Source organism: Opisthocomus hoazin, chromosome 15 (genome assembly GCF_030867145.1).
Source record: "Opisthocomus hoazin isolate bOpiHoa1 chromosome 15, bOpiHoa1.hap1, whole genome shotgun sequence".
Classification (NCBI taxonomy): domain Eukaryota; kingdom Metazoa; phylum Chordata; class Aves; order Opisthocomiformes; family Opisthocomidae; genus Opisthocomus; species Opisthocomus hoazin.
This window is the reverse complement of record NC_134428.1, coordinates 25,209,141-25,223,612: the sequence shown is the minus strand read 5'-3', so window position 1 is coordinate 25,223,612 and position 14,472 is coordinate 25,209,141. Positions and strand designations below refer to the sequence as shown.

Here is a 14,472-nt window from a genome sequence, read left to right as displayed (position 1 = left end):
CCGAATCCCCCGGGATTCGGGATCCCCCTGTCCCCCTGTATCCCCCGGGATCCCCCTGTCCCCCCATATCACCCGGGATCCCCCTGTATCCCCCGGGATCCCCCTGTCCCCCCGAATCCCCCGGGATTCGGGATCCCCCTGTCCCCCTGTATCCCCCGGGATCCCCCTGTCCCCCCGAATCCCCCGGGATCCCCCTGCTCCCCCGGAAAGCCCCCGACCCCAGGGATGCTCCTGTCCCCGGGATTCTCCTGTATCCCCCTGCCCCGGGATCCCTCCATATCTCCCGGGATCCCCCCATATCTCCCGGGATCCCCCTGTATCCCCCGGGATCCCCCTGTCCCCCCGAATCCCCCGGGATTCCCCTGTATCCCCCTGCCCTGGGATGCCCCCATATCTCCCGGGATCCCCCTGTATCCCCCGGGATCCCCCTGTCCCCTCCTCTGCCCCGCTCCCCCCGCCGCTGCCCGGGGCCGGAGGGGGGGGGGTGCGGGGCGGGGGCGGGTTTCCGCCGGGCGGGGGCGGAGCGCGGGGCGGCGGGCGCGGGGCGGGCGCGGGGCGGGCGCGGGGCGGGCGGGGCGCGGAGCCGAGCGGCGCCGGGCCGGGGCTGTCAGCGCGGCCGAGCCGGAGCGCAGCGGGCAGGGCCGGGCCGGGCCGGGCGGCGCCGAGCAGCGCCCACCGGCAGCCCCGAGGCGGAGGCCGCCATGGCGGGCGGGCGCTGAGGCGGAGCGGGGCGGGCCGGCCGGAGGAGCGGCGGCGGAGCCGGGGCCATGCCATGCCCGTAGGGAGAGATGCCTTGTGGAAATGGAGACACTGGATCACAGCGCAAACATGGCGTCCCCGCGGCGCGGCTGCCCCTCTCGGGCTGGTGCCTGCTCTGCTCCCTGCTGTGCGGGGGGATGGCGGCCCCGGCCCCCGCCTGCCAGCCCTGCGCCGCCGGCTGTACCTGCGCCGGCCCCGCCTGCCTCGTCGACTGCTCGGCCCGGGGGATGGAGCGCCCGGGGGCCGCCGTGCCCCCCGCCGCCACGGCGCTGTGAGTACCGCGGGGCCGGCCCGGGGGCTCCGCGGGGCCGGGGGGGGTCGGGGGGGCCCGGGGCCGGGGGGGTCGGGGGGGCCCGGGGCCGGGAGGGGGGTTTCGGGTCGGCCCGGAGCCGGGAGGGGGGGGTTCGGGTCGGCCCGGAGCCGGGGTGGGGGTCGGGTGGGCCCGGAGCCGGGGGGTGGGGTTCGGGTCGGCCCGGAGCTGGGGGGGCGGGGTTCGGGTCGGCCCGGAGCCGGGGTGGGGGTCGGGTGGGCCCGGAGCCGTTCCGGGCCGACACGGAGCCGCCGAGCGAAGCCTGCCGTGAGGACGCGGGGCCGGTCGCGGGCAGGAGCGGCCCGAGCGAAAGTGGGGGGGGAATTATAATAATAATAATAATAATAATTAAAAAAAAAAAAAGGGAAAACAGCTTCAGAATGCGAGGTATGCGGGCCCGGCAGCGCTGCGCGGGCTCGGCGCCGCGGTTGGGGCAGGGCCGGCCCGCAGAGCCCCGGCCCCGGGGGTGCGGGGGGGCTGCTGCGGGGGGGGTCGGGGGGCAGCGAGGCCGCGGTGTCGGGGTGCGGGTGTCGGGGTGCGGGTGCTGAGGCTTTGGGAGAGTCAGTCGGGGGGGCGGGGGGGGGCGTGAAGCGGCCCGTGCGCTCGGGCACTTTACAAAGTCACCGCATGACGCGAAAAACAGGCTGAGGGGAAAAGCGGTTTCATTTTTTAAATTTCCGTTTGAACCAAAATTTGTTTCCCTTAGGGAGCAACTTTTCTGCTCCTCACGAGGCAAAAGCGTGGGGTGGTTCGTGTGGGAGAGGTGGTGGGGGACCCGGCGCTGTAAAGAGAGCTCGCATGAGCTAATTTCTTCTGATGTTTCATCGAGTTAGGGGTCTGGTTCTCTATCTGGGCATTCCTCGCTTGGTTTCCACTTTTCAGTGTCAATATAGGTCAAGAGTTACAAAGTACCACAGTAAAGGCTGGATGATAGACCATCGGGGTGCATCTAGACTAACTTCAGGAAAATGTGTGTGTCTCAACGCAGCAGATGAGGTGTTTGCCAGCGGCTTCCCGACAGGATACATTTAGACTTTTCCCGACAAGATACATTTAGACTTTTCCCAACAAAGTAGCCGTTGTTTGCTGCAGAAAGTCCCGAACTGGGAAAGGCTGATTTATCCGGAGGGGTTTCTGCCGTTGCGGTGTCCTCTGTCACTGGGCTCGGGGCTCGCTGGAGGCTGACCGCGCCGTCGCGACAGAGGCGGAACGTGCCAGGGCTGCGCTGGTCGCTTGTGGGGCAGCCCGCTGGAGACCGGGGCGATGAGCCCATCCTTTGGCTTTTGAAGGATTTGGGGTTGTTACCCTGCGTTTCTAGGATTATTAGTTTTGGTAGTAAGTGTTTGAGACTGTTTGTGTTATTGTTGTTCAGAGGCGTTGAGTTGTAAAAGCTCCAGGAACGTTTTGGAGTAGATGCTGTTACGCAGTGACAGATGGAAGCTGGACATAGAGCTCTTGCAGGTCAGCAAAACAAAGTGCCCGAATGCGGGGAGGGGAAACCCCCTCAGATGGACTGAGATGGCTGCATAGTGTTACTGACATTTTCCTCTGATTTCCACGGAGAAACGTTTGCCGACGGCACTGTCGAGAGCTGCGCGGTGAGGAGAAGAGCCCTGCTCCGCTGCGGGGTGGTTGTCTTTGGAGTTCAGCCTGTGGCGTCATCTTTGTCAGCCGGCAGAGCGTCTTGTGTGTACAGTCACGACTCAGCTGAGAAAGTGGGTGCTGGTAGTGTTCTGACGACTGGTGAAGCGGTCTGCTGTGGCACACGGGTTTCCTGTGGGGAGAAGTTTGCTGCCCCGTTTGACCTCCTGATGATGGGACAGAAGGCGTGTGTGCTTACCGTGTCGTCGTAGCCGGGAAGGATTTACGGATTCATTGCTGTCGGGCTGAGAGGGGCTCTGGCTCGTGACACGGTGGAGTTATGCAAGTGGTTTTGTCTTTTCATTTCGCGTTCCCTTTGTTGAACACTGACAGATAAAGTAAATAATGCTTGTAATGATTTGCTGTCTATTCTCTCGTTAGAGGGAAACATTTTTTAAAAATCTCAACAAAACATTTTTTTTTATTAGTCTGACATGAAAAAAGCCCTTGAGAAGGCCGAATTCAGAAAATCACCAGCACCAAATCTCCCTGATTCCGCGGCAGGCGCGTGCGGTGGCAGTTGCGCTCGGCAGATGTGACACCGTACCTCCGGCTGCAGAAGTGAGGCCTAGGAGGTGAATTCCCCTCGTATCTGACGTTATAGTCGTAGCAACTTGGAGGAAATACATGGCAGCTTCGGCAGCACCGTTCCTAGGAGTGCGGAAGAAACGCCCCATCCAAAGAATCGCCACGGAAAGCAGCTCTGCTGCTTGCAGACGCTACATACCTAGCTGGAAGCGGTCTCCACGCAGACCAAATGGGAATATTGGCCCCCTCCCATCGCCAGAGTCGGCTTCTTGAAGTGTGACGCAAAGTCTGGCTGGCATCGAGAGCAAAGTCTGTTTTTCCAAATAATCTGAAGTGCGCCACAGAAAAAAGCTACACTTCACGAGCAACGCGCTTCAAGCGGCAGCGTTTGCATTTCTGAGTTTCCCCATCTGAGAGATGCTCTGATCTGATCTCTTTTCAAGTGCTCCGCTTGCAGGGCTGCAGGGTTTTGCCCACATTTGCTTTTAGGCTTAGCTGTTTCATGAGCTGGTGTCACTGCTTTCATTCCTCAACTGGAAATAAACCTCGTAAGATTTTCTTTCCCGTGCAAATATTGACTATTTCTGACACATCTTTAGTATCGTGGTAGTTTTGAAGTAGAGGTTAGAGCCTCGCTTTATGAGACTAGAGTTGCCCTGACGTTTCCTTCGTTAATGTGGAATACTGTTTGTAGATGGGTAAGAAGAAGGTGAAAATGCCAGAGGAGCTCTGCTCTTACCGCACTCCTGCAGAAGCCGAAGCTCTGCAGATTTGGGGGGTTGTAATACTAATCCAAAAGCCAGCAGGGTTTTTTGGTGGGCTTGGCAGTGAGTCCTAGGGTTACGCTGCCTAGCCGGTGACTTCACCTAAGCAAAGCTTCTTAAAATAAACAGATTTTATGATTCAGGAACCTGCAGCCCATGATATTTTAAATTTCAAGAGTTGGCGACGAGCGGTAGATTTTGGTCTTGTTATGTGACGCGGTAAAAGCCTTTTCAGGGCTCGAGGCGTCTTCAAAAGCTATCAGGGAGAAAAACAATCCAATTAAAACTGAAATCCAGTCCAGGTAAAACCACAGGCAGTGTGTCTGTACAGTAGTGTCCAGGCCATAGAGGCAAACTGGCTTTACTGCTGTTCCTAGAGCAATCTTAACCAGCCTGGAACATCACTCTTATAAGAAGCCGTATCCCCAGCGAAAACAGGGCCGTGCTTCTCTTCTGTAAGAAATTTTGGAGGGGAAAAAGGCCCAGATGAGGTGCTGGAGGAATATTTTGCAAATGAGATTCATTCAGCCTGTGGAAGGGACCGGTCACGTAAGCGAATTGTAGCCGTAGCTTGAGCACCAAACAAGGAGGCAATTCTGCATTGTTCTGTGGGAGCACGGCGGTCTCCGGTGTTGGCGAAGGTGCCGGTACGGCAACGGCACGAGCAGAAGGTCGGGGTTGCTCGTTGAGCTCCTTTCTGAAGCTTGAGAGAAATTTGAGTGCTGTTCCAATGACTGAGAAACTGACCCTTTTGAAAATTAAAACTTTGGTGCGTTTCTCGGTGATGTTTAGAACTGCACTAACAAAAATGTCCTGCTAGGTAAGAGAAGGCATCCCTCGCCTTGAAGGCGTCGCTGCTCCGTGGCCAAACCTGCAAGTCAGTAACTGCGAGCGGCGTCAGGGTGTCTCAGGCCCTCGACGCTCGCCCAGCACTTCAAGGTTTGGGGACCTGCAAGCCTGCGAGCGCTGGCAGTGACAGAAAGCCAGGCGTTCAGGAGCAGCAGCTACCCAGCTCCCAGCCCCGCGGGGCAGAGGGAGGGCCGGCTGTTGGGTGCTGCTCCCGACCCTCGTCAGACCTCAGCAGGAGGGAAGACCGTGTCTCTGCTCACCTCGTCTTCTGGGGTTCCTTTGAGATCTGGTGTATTTTTTGCCGTGTACCGTTTGCACTGATTTCTCCCTGTTTCCTGCAATTTTTAAGTTTGCTGGCGGTGTCTTTCTCCCTGTGGCTGTTTCCCTGCTGGAGTGAAAGCGTGGGCCCGATCCTGCTTTGCTCTTGCAAGCCCCCACCGGGTCTCCCTCACGTTTCACCCAGCCACTTTCATTCTGCTCTCACAAAGAGAGGCTGTAAAAAAAAAAAAAATCACTTGATCGGAAGGTAGGAAGAAAGAGACTCGCAGGGTTTGTTAATGCTTCTCTTTGCCTTTTAACGGGATTCCTTGTTTTATCTCCTGTCGTGCTGCAGTTTCCACACTGTGGTTTCCATAATGCATTTCCACGTCATCCTTTCTCCATTTATTCCAGCTTTGTTGTCTTTTGCAATTCAGCTTGATTTTGTGTCTTGTCTCTTGTTTACCCTGTATGTCCCCAGCCATTTCTCTGAGTTGTAATAAGGGAATAGGAAGGTAAGTGAGGGTGAAGAAGGACAACTTGGGAGCAAAGATGTGCTTTCCACTGCCGGGGTGGAGCAGGCTGGGAGCTGCACAGACAGAGGTGCTTGCTCTTACTGCGAGGAGAGCTCACGGGGGAGTGTGGGGGACACGTGAAATAGCCTCTCCGTAGCCAGCAGCACTGTAGGCAGTCGCTGTCAGTCTCAGAGAGAAAATTCTTGTCTCTTCCACAGTGGAAAGTTGGCAGCTCCGCCGGTGGGCTGCACTTATGACGCTAGTGCTGTTCGGAGGGACGGCTGCTGCCCCTCGCCAGCCCACCCTTCTCTCCGGGCTTTGCTGAGCCGGTGCTTAAAGGCTGGACACCCACAGCGGCTGCAGAGCTGCGGGCCACGCTCCCCGGGCAGCTTCTGCCGCCTGCGCGAACACGCGCTGCCGAAGGTCGCTGTCTGTCCCAGCAGCAGGATGGGGGCTGCGGATCAGGCCTCCCCGGCCCCGATTTCTTAACCTGGCTTTGCAGTAAAGAATTAGCTTGCTTTTCACATCGAAGGGCTGTTGTTTACTCAGCCGCTGAAGCTAAGTTGGCATCTCTGTTTGCCAAAACTAAAAATGTCAAATTGGAATATAACATTAGAAGAGAAGGCTGCGAGGGGACCTAATAAATGCTTATAAATATCTGCAGGGTGGGTGTCAGGAGGATGGGGCCAAGCTCTTTTCAGTGGTGCCCAGCGACAGGACAAGGGGCAATGGGCACAAACTGAGGCACAGGAAGTTCCGTCTGAACATGAGGAAGAACTTCTTCCCTCTGAGGGTGACGGAGCCCTGGAACAGGCTGCCCAGGGAGGTTGTGGAGTCTCCTTCTCTGGAGATATTCCAGACCCGCCTGGACAAGGTCCTGTGCAGCCTGCTGTAGGTGACCCTGCTTCAGCAGGAGGGTTGGACTAGATGACCCACAGAGGTCCCTTCCAACCCCTACTATTCTGTGATTCTGTGATTCTGTGATTAGGTCTTGCCTTGCAAAGAGCACAAAAAGCAAAAAACACGTGATTACAGCCATTCCCCTTTTTTTAAGGGATAACTATCATCAGGAAGAGCGTCGACAACACGCAAGCTGACCACCTGTAGCATTTGTGGTATAATACGGGAGCTGTGACCAGTGAACGGGTTCTGTCCTCACGTTCCGACTCCTCCCTTCCCCCCAAAAGACTGCATCCATTTTGGTGATGTGCTACCACTGGATTTAAACAGAGAGAATCAAAACGAAGCGTAATATTCCTCGGTCAGCTGTTTCTGCCAGTCTAACAGCAGAAATAGTTGCCCTCAGGTTAGGAACGGGTACATCTCTTTGGTTTCCTGGCATCAGGGCTAGTAAAAGCTTTAATAAGCTGAGATCGGAGATGAAGTTGCAGATTTGGCATATGGTCTTATGTTACTCTGTTTAATCCAGCGTCGTTTTTTAATTTAAGTGGAAACCCGTGTTAAAGTAGTGCGATGTGCTGGTTTGGTAACCGTTGGCTGGGCAGCTTGCGTTCTGCCCTCCTGTACAGGCACTTCCTTGTGTCAAGAAACAGCTTTGGCTCTGTGCAATACTATTCCGCGTGTCTGTGATGAAGTCGTCGGGTCTAATCACTGGTTTGACACCGAGATCTCCAGGGTGGAGTTTGTAGCCCTGGCTAGAGCCAGCGCCCACCTCCTTGGACAGACATCGCTAAAGGTCCTTGCAGATCCTCGGCAGTGGCCCCTTCTCAGCTCCATTGCAGCATCCCCTGGCAGGACCTCGGCCTGGGCTCCCGCGGGATCCGTGCTGCGCTGGGCTCCTCGAGCGGGGAGGAGGACTTCTGCAGGTCCAGAAGCAAAAAAGCGAAAAAAAGGCCAGAGCAGAAGAGCAGTTTTCCCTGCAGCTTTGGTTGAGGCAGGCAGTGAAGGCTGTCCCTGGTGTGGGGGCTTCATGGGATCCTGTAAACGCCTTTCCCTGCTCGGTCTGGGGGCACGGATCCTGCTGGGAATGGGTTAAAAGGTTCTGCTGCAGCTCCATGGTCAGGGAGAGGTGGGAGTGGCTCTCTAAAAAGAGGATCCAGGGTGTGGGTTGAGTCCTCCTGAGGGAGGAACCCGGGGAACAGCTAAGCCTGGGAAAGCGAGAGCCCAGACGAGTTGATTTGGCCAAAGTTGCTAGTTTCTCTCTCAAAGCCGTGCCGCGGGAGGGCGGTGGGATGAGTCCGGCCCGGAGCACGCAGATTTTGTTTTGGGTCAGGTTGGTGAAGGCATCTGTGTGGCGTCCCGGCAGGGACCGTGCGTGGGTGCTGCGCCTGGTTCGTGGTGCTTGCTGCCCTGCAAACAGACGCAGGGTGGTGGCGAGCTGGCGGGAGCACGGAGCTGCGAGTCGAGGGGGTGCGGTGATGTGAGCACATGGGTCCCCCTAATAGCTGAGAAAAACCCACGCTCGTTCCTTTTTGTGTATTTATTTTTGTAGGACAACCTCGTGTTGCTTGAAAGAGCACTACAGAAGTGGCTATTTTTGTACTTCTTCGTTCATCTGCTTGCCTCACAGCTGGGCTGGTTGTGTTTGAGGAGTGGAATACAGCTTAGCCTTTCCAAATGTGGCTTGGAAAAACCAGCTGTTTCAGTCCCTGTCCCCACTGCCGATGCTCCTGCCTGCCACATTTCCAACAGCGGGACAGCAGCGCTGGCCCCCAGGCCCGGGGCTGTGCGCGGGGGAGGCCAGTGGACAAGGTCCTCTGCAGCCTGCTGTAGGTGACCCTGCTTGGGCAGGAGGGTTGGACTGGGTGACCCACAGAGGTCCCTTCCAACGCCGACCATTCTGTGATTCTGTGCGGGGCTCTGGGCTCTCCGGTGGCTGCGTGCTGCGTGCGGGGCTGTCGGCAGAGCTGGCCACGCCGGCGTTCGCTTCGAGGGGACGCGCGTGGCTCCTCGTCAGCACCTGCGTGCGGCCCAGTGCCGGCACCCCGGCGTCTTGCTGGCAGCCGGGACTGCCAGTGTGGGGATGTTCGCGGGGTTTGCCCCGTGGGTTGCTTCTGTGCTGTTGCTGCACGGCTCTTACGTGCGGAGGTTGTGTGGCTGTGAGTGGAGAGAACCGTCCGAACCACGCTCTTCAGCCAGGGCCAGGCAGTCCGTGGGGCGATAAGAAAAATAGTCATGGGCCCCGTCCTGCGATGCGTGCTCCCAGCGCAGAGCGTGCGTGCCACGTTTCCTCTCCTGGGGCTTAGGGAGCCAAGGGAACGCTTGGAAACTGTGATGAGATGCAGAGTGGAGAGGCTCCGAGAGAAGTGTTGCAGCCACATTCCCTCCACTTCGCTGTGCTTTTTACTCCCACCTCTAAGCTCCATTTCTTCCTCAGAAAGAGGGGTGGGACAGGGCTTTTGGGACGGTGTTTTGCCTTGTTGCTGACAGCCAGATACTTGCGCAGGAGCGTGGTGAAGACCTTGTGAAAGGGTCTGCGCTCTGCCTGAGCCCGTGCAGCCAGCGCTGTGTGCTGCCTGGAGCGTGGAGCTGGCCCTCGGCAGAGCCTTGTGTTTCACCCCTCCCCGGATGAAAAGGATTGGAAAGCCTGCTGGAAAGAGTGAGTTTTCAAAAGCAGGGGTTTGGATATGAAAAGAGCAATCAACAGGCACCTGTAGTGTTCCGTGTTTGCTGTACCACCTCTGGGGTCTCTCAGCTGAGGCACAGAGCAGACACAGCAAAGAGACGGCTCCTGCCCAAGACCTGCAGGTGGTCCAAGCAGTGCTGCACAAGCACGAGCTTGGGATATGGGCGCTTGTCTTTGAGCTGTTAGCAGAGCTGCTGCCGTTCTGGTCTCGTAAACGACTCCAGCAGGCCCTGTAGTGACTCCTCAGTGATTTGTGTCACGAAACTGCCCTTGCACATAAGCGTAGCACAATTAAAAAGCAATCTTCTCCTATTTCCTAAACTGAAACAAAGCACTCATCTGGAATACGACGCGGGGTGATTCCCTGGGAGAAGAGTTTCCGTTGGAAAATATCTTGGCTTCTGACCAGCCCTCCGTAAAGCAGTTGCGGAGGGTGGCTCGTTATTGGTACGATTATTGGTGTTGGATTTTCTGGAAGAGGACTGTTACGTGAGCAGTGAGCTGGGGAGCCCATTCCTCCGGATCCCTGCTCAGCTGTTTCACTGAGTGGTAAAAAGAAGGTTCCCTGTCCTCCCGGACACAGGAGGCGACTGCGAGTAGAGAGCCACCGAGACGAGCAAAGCAACGTTGGCCAGAGATTCATAAGTAATGAATTAAATCTGTGCGGATCAAAGGTTTCTATCAGAGTGTGGGAACGTTATTTTACTCCTACAGAGGGAAAACATGAAGTCGCTGGCTTTGTGAACTGATTTGCAACCCCTGATTGCATGGATCAGTGCAGAGTTTGTATCAGAAGTCTTAAAAAAATTTAGTGTAGACAAAACTGAGGTGGTAAGACAAAAGCTAGAAGAAGCCAAGGGTTAGACTGTGTTTGTCTTTCAGCTGCGTTAAGAAAATTTGCTGTAGCTAATAGACGTGGTGGATTGGGTTCATACTAGCAGTAAGTAATGGCTGTAGTTAAGAAAAAGAAAAAAAGCAAGCTGCTGCCCCTTTGTGCAGTCAAGCTGTTGCAGGGCATAGCCCGTGCCAGGACAGCGCCGCGGCAAGAAGGCTGAAGCTGTCTGGGTGGCACTCGAGGCTCTGCTCGACTGACACGACGCAGTTCCCGAGTTTGCATTCAGAGCCAAGACACCCCCCGTATTTAGCAGGGAGTGCCAGGAGCATCCCTGGTTCTTGAAGCTGTGTTTCCTACAACGCGGAACAACTTCAGCAGCCCAGCAGCCAGACCCTGAGCTCCGAGACCCAGGGCCCTCGCTGCTGCCCCTCTCGTCGCTCACCCCATCCAGCAATCGGCCGTTTCTGAAAAGCTTTCTGCCTTTCCAGCTCTTGCAGGAGAGCGAACTGTCAAGGTGGCGATGTCCCTGTCCTTGGACAGTTTAGTGTGCGATTCTGTGCAGGGATTGCATCTGATGCGGCCTCCAGTTTAAGCTGCATTACCTTGGATTTACTTGGCACTGAGTGCAGTGACCCACGTTGCGCAGCCGCTCAGATCGGAGTGTTAGTCTCTGGCAGAGTTTAGAATTTGCAGCGTTTAAAGGGTTAATTAGAGCTAGCCATCAGATCTCTAAAAAAAGGGTTCATTAGAGCTAGCCATCAGATCTCTAAAAAAAGGGTTCATTAGAGCTAGCCATCAGATCTCTAAAAAAAGGGTTCATTAGAGCTAGCCATCAGATCTCTAAAAAAAGGGTTCATTAGAGCTAGCCCTCAGATCTCTAAAGGGTTCATTAGAGCTAGCTATCAGACCTCTAAAACACGCCAGCGAAGCCCACTGCTGCGTTCTGCTTCCTATGGATTCGCTGCGATGCGTCCAAGCCTGTAGCTTGATCCCGTAGCTTCAGAGAGAACCGGGAGAGGAGAGTAGGTTTGGAAATGAATCCCCGACACCCCCGCTCCCACAGGATGCAGAGCTTCCCCCGGAGCAGACGCACTCGCTGGCTGCTTGGGAAAGAGATTTTGTAAGTCGTGGGAGAGTCCTGGACCTTTTGACGGCGTGCAGCCCCACTCCAGGCCCTCTCCTCTTGCAGGTGGATGGTCTGATCGCCAACGTGGAGCACCTCCTTCTCCCCACGCGCACCGACCGCCGCTCCAGTTCATTCCCGTGGAGAGGAGAAGTGGCAGTGGAGCTGGGGGTGTGTTTATCGGCTTCCCAAGCCGTTCCTGGACGTTGCCAAGTTCCACAGCAGCCATGGAGGCTGCGTACAATGTGCTTAAGGCCAGGATTGCTTCCTCCTCTGTTGTCCTCCCCTCCACAGCTGGGAACTGAAGTGCATACCTTAGCTTGGGCAGAAGGCCCAGCTACTGGGGGCAGTGTTGGCCAAGGGCTGGGACACCGAGGGGGAGCGGGGCTGCTGGGGTTGGTTTTTGGTTCTGACCCCGGCTGCGCGGGCTGGGCTGTCGTTGATTCATCCGCACGACGTCTCCCCGTCCGAGCAGTGGGGCTGGGGCTTCCTTGCCTCGCGGGAGTAGTGCAGTGGTTATTTATGGGAATTAAATGCTTGTGGAGGGCTTCAACGCTTGGCTGCTGGATAGATGCCCTGGATTTCTGACTCCTCGTTGCTTGGTGCCGTGCCATCCTCGTGAGAAGGCAGCAAAGCGTTATCCCATAGCAGCTCTCGGGAAGCTGAATCTTCGCTCTGAGCACGGTAAATGGCAGGGCAGCAGAACCCGCACGCGTACTCGTTTTGACAGGCTTACAGGGAGCCTTGGTCCTGCCTTCCCACCACTGCCCGTGCTTCAGCCTCTTCTTGCCATCGTCTTCCGAACTAAACCCACAGCCTTGTGCGTTGCCGGTACGGATCGCATGGCAGGTACTGGTGCCAGCAGCATCTCACTGTGCTGTCGTAGCTAGAGAACCATTCGCTTTTCTTTTGAGGCATCTGAAAAAAGACAAGTTTTGTTTTCTGCCCAGCTTTTTTTTTTGTTTCAAGGCAATGCCATCAGCTTCCGAAGCAGAGACATCCCAGCCCCGAATGGGAAGCCAGTGCTGGCCACCTCCTGAGAGGAACATGGCTGCTCCCCGTGGGCGCCTCGGGGCAGAAGGACGTGGGGCTGGGAGGGTTCTCCTCACCCCGAGCAGCCTGGGGAAACGAGCCGTGCGGGCCCAGGCTGCAGGTGCAGACGTGGATGTACGAGGCTGGAGCTGTGCTGCTGGGGCAGGATGGCTGCCTCGCAGCAGGGTCTTGCTCTCCATGGCAGGGTGGCTCTCCCGTGCTGCCAGCACCTCTGCTCCTTCTCCCAAAAGGACCCTACCTCAGCCAGGAGCCACTTTACCTCAGCCAGGTGCCATTTTACTTCAACCAGGCACCACTTTACCTCAGCCAGGTGCCATTTCTACCTCAGCCAGGCACCACTTTACCTCAGCCAGGTGCCATTTTACTTCAACCAGGCACCACTTTACCTCAGCCAGGTGCCATTTCTACCTCAGCCAGGCACCACTTTACCTCAGCCAGGTGCCATTTCCACCTCAACCAGGCACCACTTTACCTCAGCCAGGCGCTATTTTAATCTCCCCAGCTGCCATATTGTTTCAGCTGTGGGGCAGCTTCTGCTCTCTCATAGCATTCACCTGCCCCGGTCAGCCAGCCTGCCGCTGAGGGGACGTGGCAGATGGGTTTCTGTGGTGTCAACAGTGTGACCGTGTTTCTCAGCCGCAGGCAGGCCTGTAGCAGGCAGCCTGTCGCTGTGGCACCGCGGGGCCCGGCATGGCGCTTGGCAGCAGCGTGGCCTCACCGATGGCCCCTCTGGAAACGCAGGTTTTATCTGGGCTTGGGCAAATGCCTGCGCACCCATCTCCGCTCCTGCCTTGCACCTCTGCATGGTCAGTGCCCGTCGGCCATGCAGGGCCCCGGTGCCGTGTGCCCCGCGTGTGAGGCCGGGCGCGGCCGCGGGGAAGGGGGCCATGAGCTGCCCCGCGTCCCGGGCTGGGTGCCCGGTGGGGCTGGGCTGGCTGCCATAGTGAGGCCCCATCTGCAGTGCTGTGTCCAGTTCTGGGCTCCCCAGTTCAAGAAAGATGAGGAGCTACTGGAGAGAGTCCAGCGGAGGCTATGAGGATGATGAGGGGACTGGAGCATCTCCCCTACGAGGAGAGGCTGAGGGAGCTGGGCTTGTTCAGCCTGGAGAAGAGAAGGCTGAGAGGGGACCTTAGAAATGCCTCTAAATATCTGCAGGGTGGGGGTCAGGAGGACGGGGCCAGACTCTTTCCAGTGGTGCCCAGCGACAGGACAAGGGGCAACGGGCACAAACTGAAGCAGAGGAAGCTCCAGCTGAACCCGAGGAAGAACTTCTTCCCCCTGAGGGTGACGGAGCCCTGGCCCAGGCTGCCCAGGGAGGCTGTGGAGTCTCCTTCTCTGGAGATATTCCAGCCCCGCCTGGACAAGGTCCTGTGCAGCCTGCTGTGGGTGACCCTGCGTGGGCAGGGGGTTGGGCTGGGTGGCCCACAGAGGTCCCTGCCAACCCCGAACATTCTGTGATTCTGTGACTCTGTGATTCTGTGGGGCTGCGGAGCCGGGCTTGCTGACGCTGAGGCAGCCATGCGCGCTCGGGATCGGGCAGCCGGTAGCTCTTGGCCGTGGTGCGTGCTGCAAGATCCCTGCTGTTCGTTGTTTGTTTAATGATGGCTGACGAGAGGGAGAGGAGACTGGCCCTTTCCTCTGCCCGAGGGGTGCGTTTCAGTATTCTGACTGGGAGTTTGAGGACGTCTTGATCCTCTGCCTAATCAAACTCTGTGCCGGGCACAAAGAGCTGCGTCTCCGTTGCCGCCGCAGCCTGGAGCGCGGCCTTCCAGAGGGAGCGGTTCTGTCTGGGACAACGCGAAACACGTTTCAGCAGCAGCATTTTTTAACTTTATTGAATCTGGAGCAAAAAAGCCCTCAGCTGGAGCTTGAGCTGACTGCTGGGGTGAGACTCAGGCCTGTGGCAGGGATGGATCCCCGTTCTCCTTCTGGCTGCGACTCAACTTTTACGCTTGTTTCTCTGAACTTCTTGGGGTCCCCGTTCTCGCCGGCTCGCGGGCTGTCTGGCAGTAGCGAAGCCAGCGTTAGCTGCCTGCGGGGAAGAGAAGAGTTGGCAGTCAGTGACAGCGTGGGTGGCAGAGGATCAGCACGGGGACAAGCGTGCATCTCTGGTGTGACCGTGGGAATGGTACTGTCAGATTTACGTTACTGAATTAATCTACAGAATTAAAGAGCACGGGAGACTTTTACTCTCAGGCCGCAGACAGATGAGAGTCTTGGCGTTGCCGTGTCAGGTCCCGGGTTCTGCAGA

The 14,472-nt window shown here is 57.1% G+C and overlaps 1 protein-coding gene across 1 annotated transcript in view; it reads left to right on the top strand.

Moving 5' to 3' along the window:
* The first annotated feature begins 682 nt into the window (after nt 1-682).
* PKD1 (polycystin 1, transient receptor potential channel interacting) overlaps nt 683-14,472 on the top strand; it is a 105,121-nt gene continuing 91,331 nt past the window's right edge. The window contains exon 1 of the mRNA XM_075436006.1: nt 683-1,030. Within this exon, the coding sequence (XP_075292121.1) occupies nt 789-1,030 (242 nt within the window). The 5' untranslated portion in view covers nt 683-788. The remainder of the gene's footprint in view (nt 1,031-14,472) is intronic.